The sequence below is a fragment of the Mastomys coucha genome, unplaced genomic scaffold (genome assembly GCF_008632895.1).
Source record: "Mastomys coucha isolate ucsf_1 unplaced genomic scaffold, UCSF_Mcou_1 pScaffold1, whole genome shotgun sequence".
Classification (NCBI taxonomy): Eukaryota; Metazoa; Chordata; class Mammalia; order Rodentia; family Muridae; genus Mastomys; species Mastomys coucha.
Window position 1 is genome coordinate 51,739,216 of NW_022196891.1, and position 22,002 is coordinate 51,761,217.

At 42.7% G+C, this 22,002-nt stretch overlaps 1 protein-coding gene across 11 annotated transcripts in view; it reads right to left on the minus strand.

Annotated features, from left to right (window-relative positions):
• Cacna1e (calcium voltage-gated channel subunit alpha1 E) overlaps nt 1–22,002 on the minus strand; it is a 485,364-nt gene that overhangs the window by 212,869 nt on the left and 250,493 nt on the right. For all 11 annotated transcript variants that reach the window (XM_031385114.1, XM_031385091.1, XM_031385097.1 and 8 more), the window contains 3 exons: nt 18,947–19,050; nt 17,927–18,079; nt 16,510–16,691 (listed from right to left, as the gene is read on the minus strand). In XM_031385114.1, coding sequence (XP_031240974.1) covers nt 16,510–16,691; nt 17,927–18,079; nt 18,947–19,050 — 439 coding nt within the window. The remainder of the gene's footprint in view (nt 1–16,509; nt 16,692–17,926; nt 18,080–18,946; nt 19,051–22,002) is intronic.

The following is a 22,002-nucleotide window of genomic DNA, read 5'->3' on the forward strand; positions in this document are numbered from 1 at the left end:
TCTTTATTTCCAAGGGACCTCACTGACCATATCTGTCAAAACATGTTAGAAGATAATGTGTGGAACATCTTCTTTGTAAATTTCAATAATAGAGATTAACACATATGCTCATAACCTTATATTATTTTCATGATAACTTATATCCATGAAGCATTATCTGGTTCACAAAGAGCTCTTCCACATTCTTATCTAGTTCTTAAAAGCCACTGTGGGAACTAAGTACTCAAACTCACAATAGAGGAAAATGACTCTCACAGGTCAAATGGCTTACCTGAAGTCATCAAAGGAGACAGAAATGATAAAGAAATAAAACCTGGAGTCAAACATAGGTGTTCTCAGTGTAACTCAATGCCTAACGTTACCATATTCTTTAATGAATTCACCAGTCAGCTCAGCCTCATCCATTTCCTAAGATACTCACTCGGTGACAAGTCATAGAAGTGACTATTAGACCCCAAGTGCACGCAAGCACACACACACACACACACACACACACACACACACACACAAACCTTCACTGTCATTAGAACAGAAAAAAAAACCATGGGTATCAAGCAGCTAATAGCTATATTCATTTATAAGTGAATTATTTATATCAATATAATTACACTAATAGATCATATTGATCTACCATAGGAATAAAATTTGTATTAGCAAAATATTTATTTTTAGTTTTCAAAGATCAGAAGAAACTGGGCTGGCTACAGGTTTGTTTTTTGTTGTTGTTGTTTTTGGTTTTTGAGGGGTTTTTTTGGTTTTTTTGTTTTTTGTTTTTGTTTTATCGTGTCAAAACATGATTTCAATGTCAAAAAAATTTCTTTAATTCAATTTCATGTTGAACAAACGTAATTTTGTGAAAATCTATGTTGCCACTCTTTTCTCAGTATGTCAGGCTTGTAAAGATCTCACCACAGGCTCAACACAGCTCCGCAGGAACACTCCTACACAGGAACCCAAATCTGCCTCGGCTGCTCTAGACAGGAAAGAGTCCTAAAGCACTGGAGTCTAGAAGCAGCTGCAGGGTCAACCTGTCCCCAGTTACTCAGAGCATATGCAAGTGGGCAAGAACTAGTTAAGACTCTAGGATGCATTCTGGAGCCAGAGGTGGGTTTTCCCATACATAGATAATATGAGGGACAAACCGGACTCCTCAGCAGAAGCACAGGCATGAGAGCACCTCAGACACGGAGCAGAGACTTAGCCAGCACAGTGGGGAACACAAAATAGGATGAGGACTTGTTGTAGCTATCTCGATCTAACCAAATGCCTTGAATAAGGAAAAGAAAAAAAAAATCTGCTCACTCAGCAAAACAGCTTGCAAGTGCCTAGCACATGAGTAAAAAGTCATACAAGAGCATTCACATGGTGTGAGATGAATCCATTTTCCTAAGTACATTTGTATGGTACATCTCATATGATTGCAATAAAATTGCTTTAATGTAGAACAGCAGGCCTATTGCCTCCAAATTATGATGAAAAGATGGGTACACATTTGTTTATTCATCTATTTGATACTTAGAAGGCGAGGGTGAGAATTTGGCTGGTCATCATGGGGCTCATGACAGGAAGGCAGGCAGCAGCCGTCCTGTCCACAGCATCCCAAGCCAGTGTGAGCATACTTGAAAATGGAACTGGTAAACAGTCCAAGTCAAGAGGAAGAGGATGGAGAGGAAGGAGAGGAGGAAAGGGGGAGGGGGAGAAGAGAAGGAGGGGGAGGGAATCAGAAGGGAAGGGAAGGGAGGGGAGGGCATGGAGGGGACGAGAGGGTAGGGAAGGATAGGGGAGGAGAGAGAAATATTCAACTGAGGGGTTGCTTTTGATCACAGGCCTAGGGCACCCTCTTTTTTCCTTCTTAGGTATGGATCCCTTTAAGAGTATTTAAGAGCCAGGTTCTGAGCCAAGGAGGCCAACTGTGTCACAGAAATGAACTGCTAATTATACACAAGCCCTCTGTAAACACTGAAACAAATTACCTTTCCCCTACTTTTCTCCAGATATTTTTTCCCTTTATCAGCCACAGGAGGGAGCTGAGCTGGTGTGAGGACAGACAGCAGTGGAGGTGTTGATGTATCTCCATCCTGATGAGGCTGACCTGTCTGAACACAGAGCCAGGCTGCACTGGTATACCTTGGGTGAGTCTACGGAACTCATAGGTAGATGCTTACCATTAAGCCATGCCTAGGGTAAGGTGCTGATGCTGGAAGACAGAGCATTTACACAGGGAGAGGGGCACAGATACCTAAAAGATGACTAGCAAGTAAGGTAGTCTGGGAAAGTGCCAGATGCAGGCCACTGGCATTCAGATCTGAGAGAAGAGCATAGAGGAAAGATCTCTCTCTGACTTCCCAAGCCACAGCCAGTAAACACTCAGTAGAGGAAGTACCTCAGAGCTGTGCAAGGAAAAACTGCGCCTCAGGAATGCAAAGAACAAGGAATCAAGGCTGGCAGGTGTCACAAATGGAAGGTATGAAGTGGTAAGTCTCAGAGACAGGAAGAGCCTGTGAGGACCAGGAAAAGTGCAAAGCAGGCTGTGGAAGATGTTTGCTTGTCTACTCTACATGGTATTTAAAAAAATATTTAATAATATCAGAGGCTAGGGTGTTATTATGAGTCAGGATGTGCAAAAAGCAATATCCATATTATCTCACTTAATCATCACACAACTCTGTGAGGGGAGGATCACAACGATTCTCACTTCATAGATAAGGAGACAAAAGCACAAACTTTAGCAGCCTCCCAGGTCATAAGGGAGCAGAGGTGGGACCAGGGCCCATCTGTCATTCTACCTTTAGTATCAGAAATCATTTCTAAAAGTTCATTGTCATACTATCAATACATAAAACTCACAAAGGCAGACATCTTAGGGATAAATGCATTATATGCATTTCATAAAATGGACCCATAGTGTAGATATTTGTTTAATATCACTTAAAAAATTGAGGTTGTTTATAGGAAGATAAAAACTAGAAGTAGAGGTGACAGAAAAACCACTGCAGTCTTGAATCAGCTTTGGTACTCATTTGATTCCTATATTTTATTTTGCTTCATAGTACTGAAAATAAAATCTTGAATCCTGTAGAATATTAACGGTGGGCTTGCTCACACCTCTTAGGTAGGCAGACAAGTTTTAAGTTTGATTTTTTTTTTTAAGAACAATGAGCTAATACAGAATGAAAGCTTCATAAATCAATAGCACATTTACACAAAGTTCAAAGGGGTGCAGAGCTGATGGCAGAGGCAGCTTTTACTCCATAGTTTGAACCAAATGCAAATTAAGCCAGCTCACCACAGGTGGCCTCCAAATGTGACACGTGGTCTCAAGCACACTGATCACATGCAGCGTTTCAAATTAGATTTTTTCTTTCTTAATTTTACATTTCCTCAGTTCTACAGTGTTGTTGTCCATAGCCAAAGATGTTAGAATTCAGGATGCCTGAGATATAACCCCTAAAATGGAATGTCCTTTTCTCCTTCCCTGTAGAATTTTTGGTAGATCATATAATCAGTGGGTCTTGATTCAAGAATGTGTCAACAGAGGGTCTTACAACTGGGTAGAGTACTGCAAATAAAAGACTGAGCATTGACCCCTAAACAGGACTCTGATGGAAAGCCTGCTAGTCCTCCTTCTCCTCCACCAAAGCTCAGGAGACATCCTGGAAAGGGAGCCGGAAAGAATGTGAGAAGTCCAAGGCTGGGGAGACATACCGTGAAATGCTAACTTCTAGATTTGACATAGCTATCATACTCACAACCTCATAGCAACTCTGATTGCCTGCAGGAGACCCTCATGTAGAGTAGACAAGTCAAACAAAATTCTGGCACAGATGGGGTAGATGATACCTAGACTCCTTACTTAGGAGCTATTGTCAGCTCTAGGAGACTCTTTCTAGGAGAGGGAACACCATTCTTTTCTGGGGATGTAGCTACTGATAGGATTCCCATACCCTAAAAGGGACATGAGGAGGGGTTGAAGAGGTGAAATAAGGATATATATGATCATATTCTATTGTTTACTTGTTTTCTCAAGAAGAAAAATGTCAAAACAAAGACAAAATATAAAAATGTATTATGTACATGGAGGAAATGCCATAATGAAAATCACTACTTTGTATAATTAATACATACTAAAATGATTTAAAAGGAATTTTAAAGGTGCTAACCAAGATCCACTCTTGGATCTCAGTGGGTAAGTGCCTAGTCTAGAGCAAGGGCCAGTATCTTGGTAATGAATGTGGGAGTGGGGGAGGAGGAAGGGGAAAAACTAGGAGAGGAGGAAGAAAGTGCCACAGGGGATGAAAAACCATCTTCTCTCCATCCCCAGAGGCTGTGGAGATTAGTCCCATCTGTTCTGGCTGATGATGATCACTCAACAAAAGTATGTAAGGCTCCTGCCTCAGTCTTTCCTTTCAAAGTAGACAGAACTCAAGTACAGCTGAAGGGGAGGAAGGCCAGAAGGCCTCCTAGGTCCTCTGTGGCCATGGTTAAAATTATGGCTTCTTTATTTTCTCTTGACTGCTATGAGTTCCCAGATATATTCCTATACTGATGATCATCCCAACTGTTCTCCGTGATCTTTTTCATAAAATTCCTTTCCTTGGAATTAATTCAGTTCTCTGTCTCTTTTGAGTGCAGAACATCTTGTTTTCTTTGGTGGAGAGACAATGGTGAAAGGTTCTCAGGAACCCCTCAAAACTGTTGTCTAGCAGCTGGAGGGGGGGCGGTTCCTGAGACCCTGAGAAAGAATCCATTCCAGTCCAACTCCACCTCATCTTGGGAAGAGCCTGAAATGAAGTCAGCCTCTTGCGGGGAGGGGACAACAAGAGACACTGACTGGAACTGAGAACAAAACTGACGTCTAACTGTAACATGTGACATTGAGGAGGCTCAAACTAGCAACTTCCACGTACTGTTGTCAATATATGAGAAATGCAGAGAAATGAAGGAGATGGTAGGTGAGAGACAGTACTTCCAGCTCTTCCTTCCATACATAACCACCAACCTCGTGATGTCAGTTTTCAAGTGATCCCTTTAAAACAATAGGAATATAAACCAACATCCCAGAGCATATTAGAAAAGCAATGTTCCCCCAGGGAACACCAAGAGCTCTGCCACCTGTGCCTACAGCCTGTTGCACAACTCCCTGTCATAAGATTCCCTTGCTCCCTGGCCCTCACACTAAATAGGCCAAGTCTATACAGGAGTCTCAGAAGCTCCCTTTAGGTCAGCCACAGCCCTTGCTCCTCCCAGAGCGCCCTGAGTATCTCCCTCCTAGCCACTTATTATATTTCCTTTGCCTTGTGGTTATATAGATATGTGTAACCCCTCCTCACATGACTTGCCACCCTTCTGGGACTCAAGTTCCTAAATTAAAATCAGAAGCCACTCTGTGTCAATCACTGTATGATAGACAGTGGACAATGCATGAAGTCATGGAAACCTACCTGATGGTAAGAGAAGGCTGGAGGCAAAATGTGTCTTCCCTTCAACCCTCCCCGACTCTCCAGACTGTGTCACCTGGCCTGGTACTTGGCAATTACAGTTGTGCGGAACAGTGGATCTCAAGCTTCAGGGCATGACCACAGACTCCTGAGGGAGCTTGTTAAAATGGACTCCTTCATTCTACCTCTGGGGATGGTATTATATTAGGTCAGGGCAGGACCCAGTGATCTAAAATTGTACAGATGGTTCCTAGAAGACTTTATGATGGGCCACAGCTGGATGGGACCTGAAAAGAATTGCTCAATACTTTTTTTTTCCCCAGTAAATAATCGATCAAGATCTGTCACAGTGCCATCCCTGCCCAGCTGGGATTCTGGAAGCATTTAGCTCTAGAGTGATTTGTTGAAAAGTACCTGAAATGGCTGTTGAGTCACCACTCGCCACCTCTAGTTAATTTCTGTCCCTGAGGCCCCAGGGACAGATCACCTGAAGCTCAGTATTGTCTCTGAACAGAGAGATCATAGCCTGCGGCAGTGTGACACATCAGACACCCGAGGCATGGCTCAGAAATTAAACTGTGTATTAAGTGGGCTAAAAGCAGGCAAAGCAACCCTGAGCCAGCCTAATGGCCCTGTGCAGACAAAAGACTGGGAGATCAGCCTGGTGCATGGTGTGAAATGCAGGCACCAGTTCAGAAGGCAAGCGGTGCATTTGGAGCGAGTCCCAAACATGATGGCATCCCTAGTTTGACAATTTATTAAGAAATCAAGATAGATCTGCAGAGCGTAGGAATGATTTCAAGACAGAGACAGCTATGAATGGGAATGTGACACATATGAGGGAAAGAACCTGCTTCTTCCCATACAAGGAACCCGAGAATGAGATGCCACAGGCCAATGATTCCAGCAGGGTGCATGACAGGACTTCCAGAGAGGACACGTGACTAACCTAGAGAACAGGCTGGTATGGTGCTTCATGTTTTTGAAAAACAGTTAAAATCATCTGAGCTATCTTCCACCCCCAGTAGCCACCCTTCAACTTCTAAATCGCACGTTTGTTATCTAACCTTCCCTTCCTCCCTCCCTCCCTCCCTTAAAGCCTTGTTGTTCCCCTCTCATAGGCCCCTCTACCTTCTTAGCTCCTCCTTTTACTCACACATAAACATACACATACAAAGATTAGAAGCTAGGATCCCCTTAGGAGAAAGAACATATTTGTCTTTCTAAGTCTGAGCTAGTTCACTTAATATAACATTTACCAATTCTACCTACATGTTTTCCTACATGTTTTATAATGTCATTTTTCTTTTCTTTACAGATGGATAAAATTCCATTGTGTGCATGGACCACATTTTTATTATCCATTCATTTGTTGATGGACATCCCAGCTGATTCTATCTCCTTGCCTTTGTGAACAGAGCAAGAGTAAATATAGATGTGTAAACATCATTACGAATCCTTTGGGCATATGTCCAGGAGTGGTATATGAGCCATATGGTAGAGAAAAGGTGGGGATAGAGTAGAAGGAGAGAGAGAGGGGAGAGGAGGGGAGGGGAGGGGAGAGGAAGGGAGGGGAGAAGAAGAGGAAAGTAAGGGAAGGGAAGGGGAAAGAAAGGGAAAAGTGGAGGATGGAAGGGGAGGGGAGAGGAGGGGAGGGGAGAGGAGAAAAGGAGACAGGAAGGAGGGGAGAGGAAGAGGGAGGGGAGGGGAGAAGAAGGAAGGGGAGTGGAAGGGAAAGGACAGAAGGAGAGAGGGTATTAGCCAAGCTAACTAAGTGTGGAAATGCCATAAAGAAGCCTGTTACTTTGTGCACTGATTAAAAACTAAATTTGGGGGCTAGAAAGATTGTTCATTCTGTAACATGCTTGCTGTGTGAGCATGAGAACCTGGGTTTGATACCCAACACCCAAGTAAAAGCAGGGTGTGGCTGCATGTGCTTATCATGCCACTGGGGAGGTAGAGACAAGAGGATATCCCTGGCTTGTTGGCCAGCCAGAGAGACCCTGTCTCAACACTGAGGAAGACACCTAATGTCAACATCCAACTCCTTAGACATGTATGCATGCATACCAGTTCCTGCACGCAAAAATAAGTTAATTTAATTTAAAAAAAATCAATTGGTGGGAAGAAATTAGATTTAGGCGCATGGTGCTAGTGAGGCAGCTAGCTGGGCCGGAGGGCTTTCAGCCATTAAATGTTCTCAAGAAGACTTTTGGAGTTTAGTGAGAGTAGGCTCAGGTTCTCTGGGATTGAGTCAGCAAGGGCTTAGCGGGGGCTCTCCACCTTCCTAATGATGTGCTTTAATATAGTTCCTTGTGTGATGGTGCCTCCCAACTGCAAAATGGTTGCTACTTCATAAATGTAACTTTGCTACTGTTATAAATAGTGGTGTAAATATCTGTGTTTTCTGATGACCAAAGGGTCGTGACCCACAGGTTGAGAAGCACTGGCTTAGGGGCTGTGCAGGGTGACTGCAGTCATGGTCTCTGTGTACTTGTGCAATATGCCATAACCATGTTCACTCTCCTGAGGACAGGGTGAAGACACCCACTTACAAATCAGAACTCTCAGTTTCAAAACCAACTTGCTACTTCCAAGAAATGAAACAGGTAGGTTACTCCACAGACTGAATTTGCCCCAGCACATTTTTGCTGGACTTCATAAAGGGACCATGTTTACTCTACTCTGCCATCACCCCTATCTCTTTTCTCTTATTACCTAGCTCGGGTTCCACTGCCAAGCTACAAACACATTCCCAGCCCTTTCTCCCTGAGTGAGCTCACAGGGCAAAATTGCTTTGGAAAAGGCCAGATCTTTATCTACCACTGTTTGCAGCTAAGTGGCTAAGATCCCAGGAAAGCACTTCATGCTGCTGACCGGTCTCCCATAGAGTTCATCGCCACTGACACCAAGTGATTCTTCAATGCTGTCCAGAAACCACGCATTTTCCTACCCTGTGTATCACTCCGACGTTTAGAAAGCTAGCTTCTATCTTCTCTGCAAACCTCCAACATCTCCCTTCTTCCTTCCTTGGCTGATGATCTCGCTTCCTACTTCTCCAAGAACAAAAGAAGGAATTGGAAGAGAACTTGTATAGTCTTCGAGCACTTCATCTGCCAGGGAACCAGCCAGCCCCTCTCCTTTAAATTCTCTACACTCCCTTAATTGTTCCTGCCTTAAGATGGCTCATTTCCCACTGGCATCTTATTTGACCCACTAGAAGCATTTGTCTCAAATGAGCAAAGCATTTTTGAAAGAGAAAACACAAATGTGAGTTAAAGAGAACCTGAAGTTGAAACAAATACATCTCCAAGAAACTATTAGTAAGGTAATACAGAAGAGAGTCTGCTTTATGTGATGTTGACACAACAGGAGGGATGTGTTTCAAAGAACTGACTTTCTTCCGCTCCTTCCTTCTCTGGAGCACCCTATTCCATTAGCCTCAGGACCCCCACTTTCTTACTGCTCCTTCTCAGTCACTCTTTGCTGGTGACTTTCTCTCCAACACTTTACCTTTGGAACTCAGGCCTCCCCTGCCTCCCCTAGTCTATACTCTACACTCACTTCCTTTATGGTTTCATAACTTCAACTATCATCCATATACTGAAAACACCCCAAGAACATTTCCTGAATAAGCATCTACACTGAAGCCATTTATTCAACATCATGACCTTACTGCCATGTCAAATAAGCATGGTAAATTTAACACACCCAAACTCTACTCTTAATCTTTATTCAAACTACTAACTACCACAAGTGATAACTTCAGTGCTCTGCTCTCTCACTCCTGAAACTAGTCAACCACACACCCACCATTTACCTCTTACAGTGTTGCCACCCCTATGGGAGTACCCATCATGCTGCCTTAGACCACTTCATTGACGTCCTAACTTGTCTTCCTACTTCCAGCCTTGCTCCTTTAGAGTCTGTTCTTTGCAAAGAATCTGGATCTTTAGAATGCAACCTAGGCCTTGTCACTTCTGTTCTCCACCCCTGCCCCATTGCTTTTCATCCCACTGATGTGAAAAAATGGACAACAGTCCCCAGGTCCCTGTGATCCACATCCTCCTCCCTGGCTTTACCTATCACTCACAGTAGGCTAGCCTCTGCTATTCTTTAACTATAACTGGCACATATCCATCTCCGGGTCCTTGCAGTTCTATCCCAGCTATGTGGGACATAGAAAACCAAGAGAGAAAAGCACTTAGCTCATTCCTTTACCAGCTTCAAGTCTTTGCTCAGATGCCATGTTCTCAGAATGGCCCTGCTGAGAGCTTCATTTAAAAGTGAAGACACCTTTACCAGTTCTCCACTTAAAATTTTCTCCACAGCATCTATCACTATATGATTTATTCCACATGTTTGCTATCTATTCCAAACTTATGTCCTTAAGATGGAAATCCCAAAAATATAGGGACTCTGCTATATCCCCAACATCTACAATAGTCCTGGCATATAACACATACTCAATAAATTAATAAGTTAATATGTCTATAAATACCTATGAGAATAGACAGAAGAGAGAAAAACATTTACTGTGAGTTCTAGAAACAATATCTCTTAATCTCTTTTCCCTCCTTGAAGAACTTGGAAAAAAAATGTGCTGCCAGGTACTTGGGAGCAATGAGGGGGACGTTATAGCTCCTCACTAAGCACACCTTACCTCGTAGCCTTCATAGGAAAGGGGGAAGACTTGCCTGCAAGATCCACTTATCAATCTCTCCATTAATCAGATGAGTCACAAGTGAATGCACACAAGTATAAGAATCCAAGCTTTACCTGCAGGCTCTTACACAGAAACAGAGAGGTCGAGATGGCAGATGGGGATGCGAAGAAAAACTGTCAATTCCAGAGCAAGAGTTCGACTAGCTAGAAGTGGTCCCAGATGTTAGCATGCTGATCCTAGAAGTGGTCCCAGATGTTAGCGAGCTGATCCTAGGTCAGCTGCTAGATCAGACGGGGGTGCCTCATTATTCTAGATCAGGGCTCCTGCCACTCATCTGTCAAATGAGCTTTGACAGATGTCCTCCTATCATCAAACCATGTGGGAGGAAGCAATACAGAATGAATGACTGAAGCAAAGATTAGACACGTTCCCTAGTCTCTCATCTTTCAACCTGTGGTGTCTTCAATAGAATTACTTCAAAAAGAAAATGGCATTTTTTTCCCACTAGTGCTGGGATATGGTGGAATTCTTTCAACATGTTTGTATATCACACACCTGAGCAAAATCTCAATGAGGCAGATAGTAAACACATGTTAACAAATTTAACAAGTATTAACTGTATAGCTAGAAGGCAGGATAAAAAGACAGCCACCTGCATAAACCAAAGGCTTTCTGAGCAGTGAAGGCGGCGCTCAGGAAGCATGCAGACTCTAAGTTGCCTCTTTTGCCAAAAAACCTGTAACGTCTTCAAAGACATCTTCCATCACATTGGCTGGGAGCACCAAAGACAGGCAAACTATATATTTGGAAAGGCAGCACAGCTCTAGGAATTTCCACATCCACATCTGCATCAATAACAAGTGAGAAAAGAAATAACGCCAGCTACAGACATGTAAAGCAGGCAGGCAGACAGAAAACCTGGATGTTAATAGCAGAGACCCAAATAACTGCAGATAGGGACCAGAGAAGCTTGGCAATCAGAATATTAGTTCTAAAAACATGAAAACAGATGACAAAATCAGCAGACAGCATAAAACAAGAATAACAAAAGTGAAGGAAACTCAGGTCAGAATCAGGAAAGAGATGATTCTCTTGGCTACATCTAGCCCCCATGAAGAGGATTAAAGGGTTAATGCTCAAGCCAAAGAAACATTTGCTGAGTGAACTGCACAGATCAGGAATAGGACATGCTGCCATGAAAAGGAACACCTATCAAGTTTGGGGTAAATAAAATTAATTAAATTACTAAGTGCCAAGGAGAGTTTGTGAGTTGAGGAGACCTTTGGGAGCTGTAGTCCAAACAGGTAGAAGCAGCCAGCAGATCGAACTGTTTTGTATTCTTTCTACCACAGGCAGAAGGGAAGCCAAGAATTCAGCTGGAATTTGACTAAGCAGAGTTGTAATTTTGGTAGAGACTAAAGTAAGCCTGAGGAAAGTCCATGTAGCCCTGACAATGGGACCCTGACTAATTCCCTCACAGTATAAAATGATGAGAGAAGCCATGCACAAATGAATCTAAGAGTAGTCAATGGCAGAGTGATGCAAGTCACCAAAGGCACATATGCAGAGTCTGTACAGCAAAGAGGGACCAAAAACCTTTGCATTTGTCCTCGTTGGCTTTAACCATCATCTTGATACTGCCCAGAGTCATCTGAGATGGGAATCTCAATTGAAGGATTGCTCAGATCAGGTTAGCCTGCAGGCATGTCTGTGGGGGAATTGTCTTGATTACTAATTATTATTATATGAGGGCCAAGTCCACAATGGGCAGCACCATTCCCTGGGAAATTGGTCCTCTGCTATATAAGAAAACTACCCAAGCATAGGTCTGTAGGTAAGCCAGCAAGTGGCTTCTACTTCAGGTTCCTGCTTGAGTTGGCTTACTACCCCAACCTCTCTCAATAATGGACTGTGACCTAGAAGTATGAGACAAATAAGTCCTTTCCCTATGTGACATGATTTTCCTCATAATGTTTGTCAAAACAATAGAGAAAAAACTAGGACGGCATTTTAGAAAAAAATGGTTAAAATGAACCTTCATGCCTGAGAGTTTCTTTTTTTCTTTCTTTTCTTTTCTTTTTTTTTTTTTTTTTTTTGAGTATATAATACTCATAACTAAGACTCTCTTTCTAGTCTGAGTGGCCAATTAGTCTTGTATACTTGTTTTATCATTAAATAGAAGGGACAATGGAATGGTAGAGAGTAGCTCCCTTCTTTGCTCTGCCTGATGAAACATCAGTTAGGTGGTGAATTGGACCATCACAGAATGCGAAGTGGCAGAAATTGTGATGGCTCTTCTTGATTGTCAAGTTGGCTACACATGGAATTTAAAACCCAAGCAGCTGGGTACACTTGTGGGGTATTTTTCTTAACCAAATCATTTGATGCAGGAAGGTCCACCTTTAATCCAGGTCTTTTGAGGTAGGATGATCTATACCTTCTGGGGATAGCTTATATGAAGGACATAGAAGAAGAAAGGCTTTGTTCTTTGCCTGCTTACCCAAGCTCTTGCTGGCAAGTCCATTCCTTCATTGACATTAAAGCCTACTTCTTTGGCATTCCAGAGTATACTGATGACCAGCTGAGACATTCAGCCTGGTGGACTAAACAACTACTGGATTCTTGCATTTTCCATTGGTAGATAGCCATTGTTCCATTAGCTGTACCACAGCCTGTAAGACATTCTAATAAACTCCTTCATAAACATTCATCCTATCAGTTCTGGTCGAGAACCCTGACTAATACAAAAGGGAAATCTACATCTTAATGTCTGTATTTTACTGGAGGTAATAATTCCTGTATAAAATATCTAGATATACATACTTGCATACTTGTATTTATGATATTAAGTTGATTTGTTGTTCATAGTTAAGTCCATGATTTATAAATATCATATTTGCACGTATACATTTTGTCATCCAGAGTCTAAGCTTAAATCACATTATGTAAGAGAAATATTGATGGAGGAAAGGGATCAAAACACTCACAAAATAACCAAAACTTAAAAGATCCACAAATTACCTCTCTGAACTTATAAGCTCATTAACAACTGATAGGGAGGGGACACTGTCTAGTCCACCATGTTGTCTGTAAGTTGGCCAGGGAGCTTCAAGTATGGAGTGTCTGTGAATTGTCACCCATGCTGGAGTGTGATTTTCAGTGGCATAGCTGCCTTGAGTAACCCATGCTCTTAAGCAACTCCTCACTCACACGCCTATTAGAATAATCCACAATAAACCCCAAGAAGATCACTGGTTTTCCAAGATTTAAAAAACAAACAAACTCTAGGTGCTTGTCTGCATGTAGCCCTGACAACAGAGCTGTCAGGGAGAATAAACCCACAGAAAGGATTGGCAGGTGTGTTTGTCTACACCATCTCCACTGTTATTTTCTCCCCTTTCCCCATTCCCCTTTTCTTTCAAAGATGAATAGTTAAATTTCAACAAATAGAAGGCCTTTATGATATGGTTTTACCATAACCAGCCCTATTTCCAGTGGTCCAAAGAGTCAGTCTTATGGAACATGTCTCTGCAGTGACAGAAGGCTTAAGTCAGCAAGGTGTGCCCAGCTCTTCTATACAACCCCGATTGGGTCTTGCTTCAATTAGGTCCTTGCTCAACTATGACCAGTTTTGAAGGCTCTCTAGAAGAATCCAGACTTTGTCTTTGTTCCACTCACTTAAAATTGAGTGATATTTTTATTTGATTTCTCCTGAATCAAGAGGCTACTATCCACCTCAGTATGACTATCACCTCTGCCAGTGATGCCTGGCCCCATGCCCCTTGCCACTGATTTTTTTTTTCAGAGTACACAAGAATATTTTTCGGCCTATTTGTAGCCAGATATTTTGGAGGAACCAATCTTATAGCTCAACAAGTTCCCCTATGCCTGGATCCAACCATCAAGGCCAGCGGGAGGCTTTAGTTCAATGACTAAGAGGTTGGACTTCAGAGTGGTAAGTCTCTGGCCCTAGGAACTGCTGTGATGAAAGGTTTCAGAGGATCTGTCATTAACCTCTTTTCCTCCCTGCTTGATTCATGGAGCAAAACTACAGGGAAGAGCTTGATCACTGTTGCTTTGTGTAGCCTCTATTGCTACAACTGACAGGTAACTGAAGAGATGGGGATTTAAAGAGAGAACCATGCCAGCAGGGATTGTGCCCTTTCCCACACCAACTGCCATCTTTCTAGTGTTTATGCATAGTGCTTGATACAGAATATCTACAAAGTCAATAGTTGTAGAAATAAGGAATGAATCAACAAATGAACTCATGCAGGAGTGATGAGCAGCTCATCTGTTCCACTCTTGCACATCTCAGTACCAGCTAGTCCCTGGTCAGAGGAATGGCAGATCACACCTATATCCTCCAATGCAACACTTCTCCTTTTCGGCTTTCCATTCATTTATCACATCACATAGGTGAGTCTACACATCTAATTGAAGTTCATCACTTTCAAAGCCCCACAAGGGACACCAGCCACTGCAGGGCCAGAACTATAATTTCCTGAGGTTCCTGGCTAGACTTGGTGACATTGCCTCAAGACAACCTTTCCATCTCAGATGGGAAGTGACTATACTCGCCATGCTTGTCTCCTCCTCCCTGCTGCCTCCCATAGCTAATAAGAATTCCAGAGTGTCATCAGGGGGTTCTGAATCACAGTACCTAGGGCTTGCTGAGCATCGCCTGCTTTGGGAAACCTCTATCCTACCCTCTGGAATGTTAACAAAGCAGCCTGTTACTCTTTCCTGCTAAATTCCTCAGTTCTACCTTACTCATCCTGTATGGGAATAGATCCAAACTAGTTTAGTCATTTCCTGTCATCTGTAGATAGGTGTCCAGACCCTCCACAGATTCCAAAATCTGAGGTTTCTCAAGTCCCATATATGGTACAGTATTAGTATTTGCATATTATTGTATCCAACTTCCCATTGCTTTAAATCACTTATCTGATATTAAAAATGCCCAATACAACGCAAATGCTATAGAAGTAGTTGTTCTGTAAAGTCAGGAGATAGTGACAAAGATAAATTTGACAATAGAAATTTGGTATAGGTACTGCCACACTAAGTCTAATTACTTACCAGCAATATACTAACAAGCTATAGAATATTTTGCAACCATATCTGGTAGCAGCCATAGATTGGGACCTAAGGGGGCTGACTACCATGGTCAGTCAGTTCCTAAGTATAGGCTTCATACCATCTTTGCTCTCTGGGCATCAGGTCTGGTTGCATCTCTTCCTAAGACATGGACTTTCCTTTCCCTTATCCTCTCAAAGACTGCTCTCTATGTAAGTCACACTGCGCTCACTTAATTAGCTTTGTACAGATGGGGCCAGAAAAAGGGGGGGGCAGAAAACGGTGGGCACCTTGAGATAAAGCCAGGTAAAGGGAGCACGCATAAGTCAGATCATGACTCCAAGTGACTGAAGGCAAAGGCGCAGACGATTCAATCCTTCACAAGCACCTTCCCCAGTTGCTCTGCTCACTCTGCCCCTTACAGTCCATGAACATCCCAATGCTCACGATTGAACGTGGGCTCTACGCCATGCCTTGGGAGACTTATTAAAACCAGACTCAGGAAGGCAGAGGCACATCATGGTCACTTTGCCCCATTTCTGTCTCCTTGCTGGAATCTCTAGCAACCCTGTCAGGTGGCTGGTCAGTTTTGTCTCATATACCAACTCAGACAAGCCTGACCATGTGAATCACCAAGGGTTCCATTGAAAGCACAGCTCACCAATTATACACAGCTACCCAAAGTCAGAATCTCTGGCGCAGGAGCCTAGGAACTTGAATTTTCAGAGAGCATTTTAATGAGTCTCACAATTAACCATGCTTTCTCTGGGCATGTAATGCAGTAGTTCTTGACAGTGGCTGCATATTAAAATCAGCTAGGAAGCTTTAAAAAAATGTCAATGACAAGCCTTTACCTCTAGACATTCCTACTTAATTGGCCTGGAGTGAAGCCCAGGCAGTATAATTTTTAAAGCTCCCAGCTGACTCTAATGGGCTACTGGGGTTGAAAACCACTATAACAGCTCTCCAATCTGATGGTGAGCCCTTTGGGGACAGTAACTGAGACCTTTATACCTATTGGAACACCTCACTGTGCCCCATATCCATGTGGATCCAAAACTTTCCACAACAAGGCAATCTGATTTAACTTGTCCATTCACCCATTGACAGAGTAATGGAATACAATCTACCAATTGCAATACAACACTTGCATATTTCCACTCAGCAAAACTCCGAAAGGGGTAGGAGGGTGGGAGAGTCTCCTCTAAGTTCTAAAGTTGAATACGGACAATCCCAACTTTTCCCCAGCCTTTAATGTTCCAGAGGAACCAAAAAAGCACCAGAATTCCACCCCATCCCCCACACCCCATCCATCAGCTCACTCACATTGTACAGCACAGTGGTCCACCCTTCCATAGTGATGCACTGGAAGACAGTCAGCACAGCAAAAAGGATGTTGTCAAACTGGGTGATCCCGTCATTGGGGCCGATCCAGTCCTTACATTCATAACCAGCCGGGCAGCCCTGCACACCACACGGGTGAGGAGGATCAAATCCCTCTAGAATACCTGCAGATATATTTGGAGAGTGGGAGACAAACCATGCAGTGCTTAGCGTGAGCCAGAGATGATCCTAGGAAGGCATAAGCAAGCATTTCTTCTACCATAGACAGGTGCTTGCCCATCTTGCCTCAGACCTTCTCCCACCTTGGGCTCTCTACACACCTCAGTTCATATCCATGTGCAACTCAAAATGCTTCTAAGGAACTCTCTATCCTCTTCAGGCCTGATACTCTACTTCGGCCTGCACTGCCACAGAAATTCACAGGACTGGCTCTCACAGAAGACCCTGAGATAATGGCAAAATCTTATTCATTTTCCAAACCCTGGGAATTGAGATGAACCTTTGTTCCTCCTGGATTTCTCAGGGACAGTTGTAAACAATTCGCTGCTTTATTTTCTTAACTCTTTGATTTTTAGGCATACTACATGTTTGTTTTTTTATTTTAAACTAAAGGTAAAATAAAAATCATTTGGAGTTTCTTTTCATAAAACCATGGTATTTATTTACGACTCTTTAACTTATTCTTTATTTCTCTTAACCTCCTCCTTGACTTTCATCCTAGAGAAGAACACTACTTAGCTTGTGATAAACAAATAAGATACAAATAGATGGGAATTGGGGTTTTGTATATCCCACAATTTCCAAGGCACAACTGACGAATCAACCTAACATCCCCCTCAGATCTCTCACAAATGTAAGGTGGAGCACAAAAGGGAGCACTCTTTGTAGTTCCACCAGGACACCCATCTGGTTCTGGTCTCCAGGGTCCCACTGGTCTATGAATCAAAGCTATATTCTGTAGAGTATTTATTCAGAATGGCTTTTGGCATTCATTCTCTATGTCCTCTATCATGAATAGATCTGAGGCCACCTATTTGAACCCTCCCAACTATATACAAGGCTACGTATTTCGAAATATAACTTTCAAGTAGATCTTTAAGCTGGTTTTACCTCAAAAAGCTACAGACTAGGAAGTTTCTGATAGCAATCCTAGAGTCAGGAAGGAACACACTTTTTCAGAAAAGCTCCAAATGGCCTGAATTCATGCTCATGACCAAAGGGAAGAAAACACACCATAACCTCTGACAACACATAGGATTTTTACCCTTAGGAAACTGAAATACTTATCTGCAGCAGATAACACTACACATATGTAATGATTAAAATTCTATTAGAATGCATGGGGGAAATGAATGAACAGAAATGGGGGAGAACAGAGGACAGAAAATCATGATCTTACCTGAATTGTTCATGAAGCATGCTCGATGCAACTTGCCACTGTAGAACTCCAAGCCAATGATGGCAAACATGAGGATGGCAAAGAAGAGCAGAAGGCCAATCTGCAGAAGGGGTACCATGGCCTTCATGATGGACTTCAGCACAATCTGCAAGCCTAGAGAGAGAGGAGGGAGTGAAGCAGAGACCTCGTTCACTGCCTCCTGACAAGGTGGGCTCATTTACTCTCTCCTTCTCTTCTATCAAAAACTGAACCATTAATCCTGAGATGATAGGTGCATTCATAAAGAGGTAACCAAGACAAGTCAAACTGAAGACTGCGGTCATCTATGTCCCTTCTCCTACGTTTCCTCCATACCTCTCCTTGACCTACATATCACCTTCCACTTCCTCTGTGATAACATGTAGATTCCTTTCACAGATTCAGTTCATTAGACTGTGTTTCATACTCAGTCTAAAGTATGGTACACTGTACAATCCTACCGAACAGGGGCAAAGCTGACCTTTCCAACAACTCTTTCTCAGATCCTACCCTCCACCCACCACCCACCGGGAGAGAAGCACAGTGCTGATTAACACACCGTAACCTCTGACAACCCATAGGATTTTTACCCTTAGGAAACTGAAATACTTACTGCAGCAGATAACACTACACATATGTAAAGATTAAAATTCTATTAGAATGCATGGGGGAAATGAATGAAAAGATATATCCAATTAGCATTTATTTCAGAGTGATACAATAGGAATGCTTTTCATTTACTTTTCCTTTATTTTCCTTTCCTATTTTTTTGTAATCTTCCATTATTATTTAAATATGAGAAAATGTTAAATTTAGAAACACAATGCTATGTCCAGCTGTTGCAAGTCCAGGGGTTTCCTTCCAGGAAGAACTCTTTCTCCTCTACCTGACCTTGCCTTTTACCCTAAATCCAATTGAGGATACTGGCCTCTACCTGACCTTGCCTCATACCCGATCCAATTGAGGATACTGGCCAATCAGAAAGAAGAAAGTAGTGCTCACTAGGTATTCCTGACACCAGCTTTAAGGGCCTCAGGACACGCACAGCCCTGAGGGTCCGAAGGTCCACGTGGGTGTTGAAGTGGGTTCCCGCAGTGGCCAGGATGCTGTGGAGAGAGACACAGAAGACTCCAGGTTATCACAGCCTGTCTGTCCCCTCCTGCTTCATGGGGAGTTTGGGCTATAACAGCCTCTGCCTGGAAAGTACACAAAGCTAGTGCCAGCTGTATGTGGGCGCACCTGAGCCCGAGTGAATCACCAGTGGCGTTAAGTGGAATTAAATATAGCCATCTGGGTTTCACTTTGCAAAGGAAAAGTTACCATCATTCTGGAGTCCTAATCCCAGATCATGAGCAGAGCACATGGGCTCCAACGGAAGACCCACACCTGAACCAAACCTGGTCCCTCACTTTCTCCTCAACCCCTTTCTTTCCTACTTCCAGGCCCCTTAGAGTTTTTACTTCTAAGTCACATATTCCCATCTCCTGTTCTCTTTAGGGAACTAGTCGGGATTAACTTCAGTGAAGGGGTAACTTACTCTCCTCCTCCTTGACACTTAGAAGTCTTACCAAATTAATAAATTATACTGACATTCATGACTGGGAGCTGTGTCTGTGGTCATTATACATTATTAATATGTTTTCTAATCGCCTCCAAAGCAGACTCTGACCTGGACTGGCTTTCTGCACTTTCAGTTTTCCACCTCCTATAGTTACACCCACAAACACACACATGTTCACATCTACACATCCACAAGAATACTATTAGATTGTGTAGAGCAAGTATTAAGGAGACAAGGCATTGCATAGAACCTAAGGACAAAGCAGATACTTGGTGGGGACAAAGGCACATATGGATTTGTGCATGGTGAGACAGAAAACTGAGTGTTAGACAAGCTAGGTTTAAGTTACCCAAAGAACTATCCACTGGGTACAAATCTCCCAAGCTCTAGCTACTTGGTTTTGTTTTTGATTTTTTGTTTTTGTTTGTTTCATCTATAAACTAGAGAAGTATAATGGCCTAGTTTTAGACATAAAAATTACACTGTGTTAAAGATGAAGAATGTCCTGGGCCAGGCATGGGGATGCATTCCTATAATGACTGCACATATAAAGCTGAGTCAAGAGAATTGCAAGTTCAAGGCCAGAACAGGCTACTCAGTGACATACTGTCTCAAAAAAAAAAAAAAAGGTACTGGCAAGTATAAAGTGCATAATTGACATTGTTTCTGACACAAAGATCAATAATATTGATTTAAATTTTGCTCACTTATTCTTTGTTTTGTGAGATAATACCTTTTATCCCTTACAGCCTCTCCAAGATTAGCCCCTCTGTTCAGAAGCACTGGGAAATGAGTCATCTGGAAAACTTCACTGTAGCGAGAATGCCAATTTAACTATTCTTTGGGCAACCTCTCTGAAAGATTTCAAATGTAGGCAAAGCGAATGGTAAGAAAGGCCCCATGGCTCTAGGAAACAGATGCAAGATCAACAGGTACTGAGGATGCCAATCCAGAATGACATAATCACAGAGACGGCTGTGAACACACAGCTGTGGCACCTGACAAGCCGCCTCAGTGCAGAACACTCCCAACGTTAGCAGTATGCAAGCATTTAACGCTGCACAGCTCATGTCAGGACAAAGAGAGGATGCTCACATTGGATTATGGTACTGAATCAGGTAGTGGAGATTGCTTGTAGCTTTAGGACTTTATACTTTGGACTGGGGGAGATGGCTCAGTATATAAAATACTTGGGGAAGATGGCTCAGTATATAAAATACTTGCATGGCCAATCCCCAGAACTCACATTAAAAACCCAGGCATGATAAAGCATACCTGTGAGCCCAGCAACTGTGAGATGGGAGGTAGAAAGTAGGTGGATTCATGAAAGCTCAGGGTCTGCCAGCCTGTCTCAAGTAGAGAGTAGAACATGCCCTAGGAACAGTACGTGGAAGTTGTCTTCTGACTTCCAAGTACAAGCACCCTGAAAGCTTGTGCTTGCACCCACACACGGACAACACACACACCACACATACCATATACATAAATAAAAATGTATCATGTAATTCTGTGCTCATAAAATCTCAAATAATAAACAAAGCACTCCTACTCTCATAAAGCACTTGTCCTAGGCGAGCTTTCTAAGTGTCCTCCATCTTTCTGGATCCCACCCCACACCACATTTTAGCTTACAAAGTTAAAGGAGGCCAGTAGAAAGGGGATGGTGTAACTTCTAAAGAGGAAAAAAAAATGCCGACAAATGTAGAAAATAGAGCTAAAAAACCACAACAGAAATAAACAAAAAAGAAAAGAAGGGAGAGAAAGAGAAAGACACTTTACGGATATGCAAAGGGATAGATACTGAAGGAAAACAGGTGCATCGCTTGGCCTCCCCCTTTAACAAAGGCTGGACTCAACTCCTGGCCTCTGCTGCTACCCAGGTGCTAAGCTCTCCTTCCTGGTGTCTCACAAACACAGTGTGTGGAATCTGCTCTGCTCAGAAACTAGAGTTCTGTTTCCTAGGATACCCAGGTACTCAGATGTTCTTTCACATCACACAAAGAGCTGCTGGAAATGAAAATTTCCTCCCCAGGCCTGGGTATGACAGGTATGCTTTGGAACACGGAGGCAGAGGCAGAAGACAATGTTAAAAGAGAGCAAGAATACACAATGAAAATGTGGTAGGAAGACAGGAGAATAAGAGATGTAGTAAAAAATGTGGAGATGCAGGCAAGAAGGAAAATAAAAAATAAAAGCTAATGGAGAAGCAAGTATCAGAGAAGTATGCAGGGAAGCTCATGTCAGAAAGGGTACAAAAGCAAAGCAAACATGAAAGATAGAGGAATGCATTATCACAAGGGGCTCACATAGCCAGCCACATGAGAGCTTCACACACCCACTATCAAGTGTACTCTTGACTGAATCCATCTCGCACTCCTAACAATCAAGCAGGATCTCACACAGCCCATGTCCACAAGCTTTTTGGTTCCTTAGAAAAATGCAAATCAATCCATTCCTTTCTCCTTGTACAAAGCTCAAGTCCAAGTGGATCAGGGAC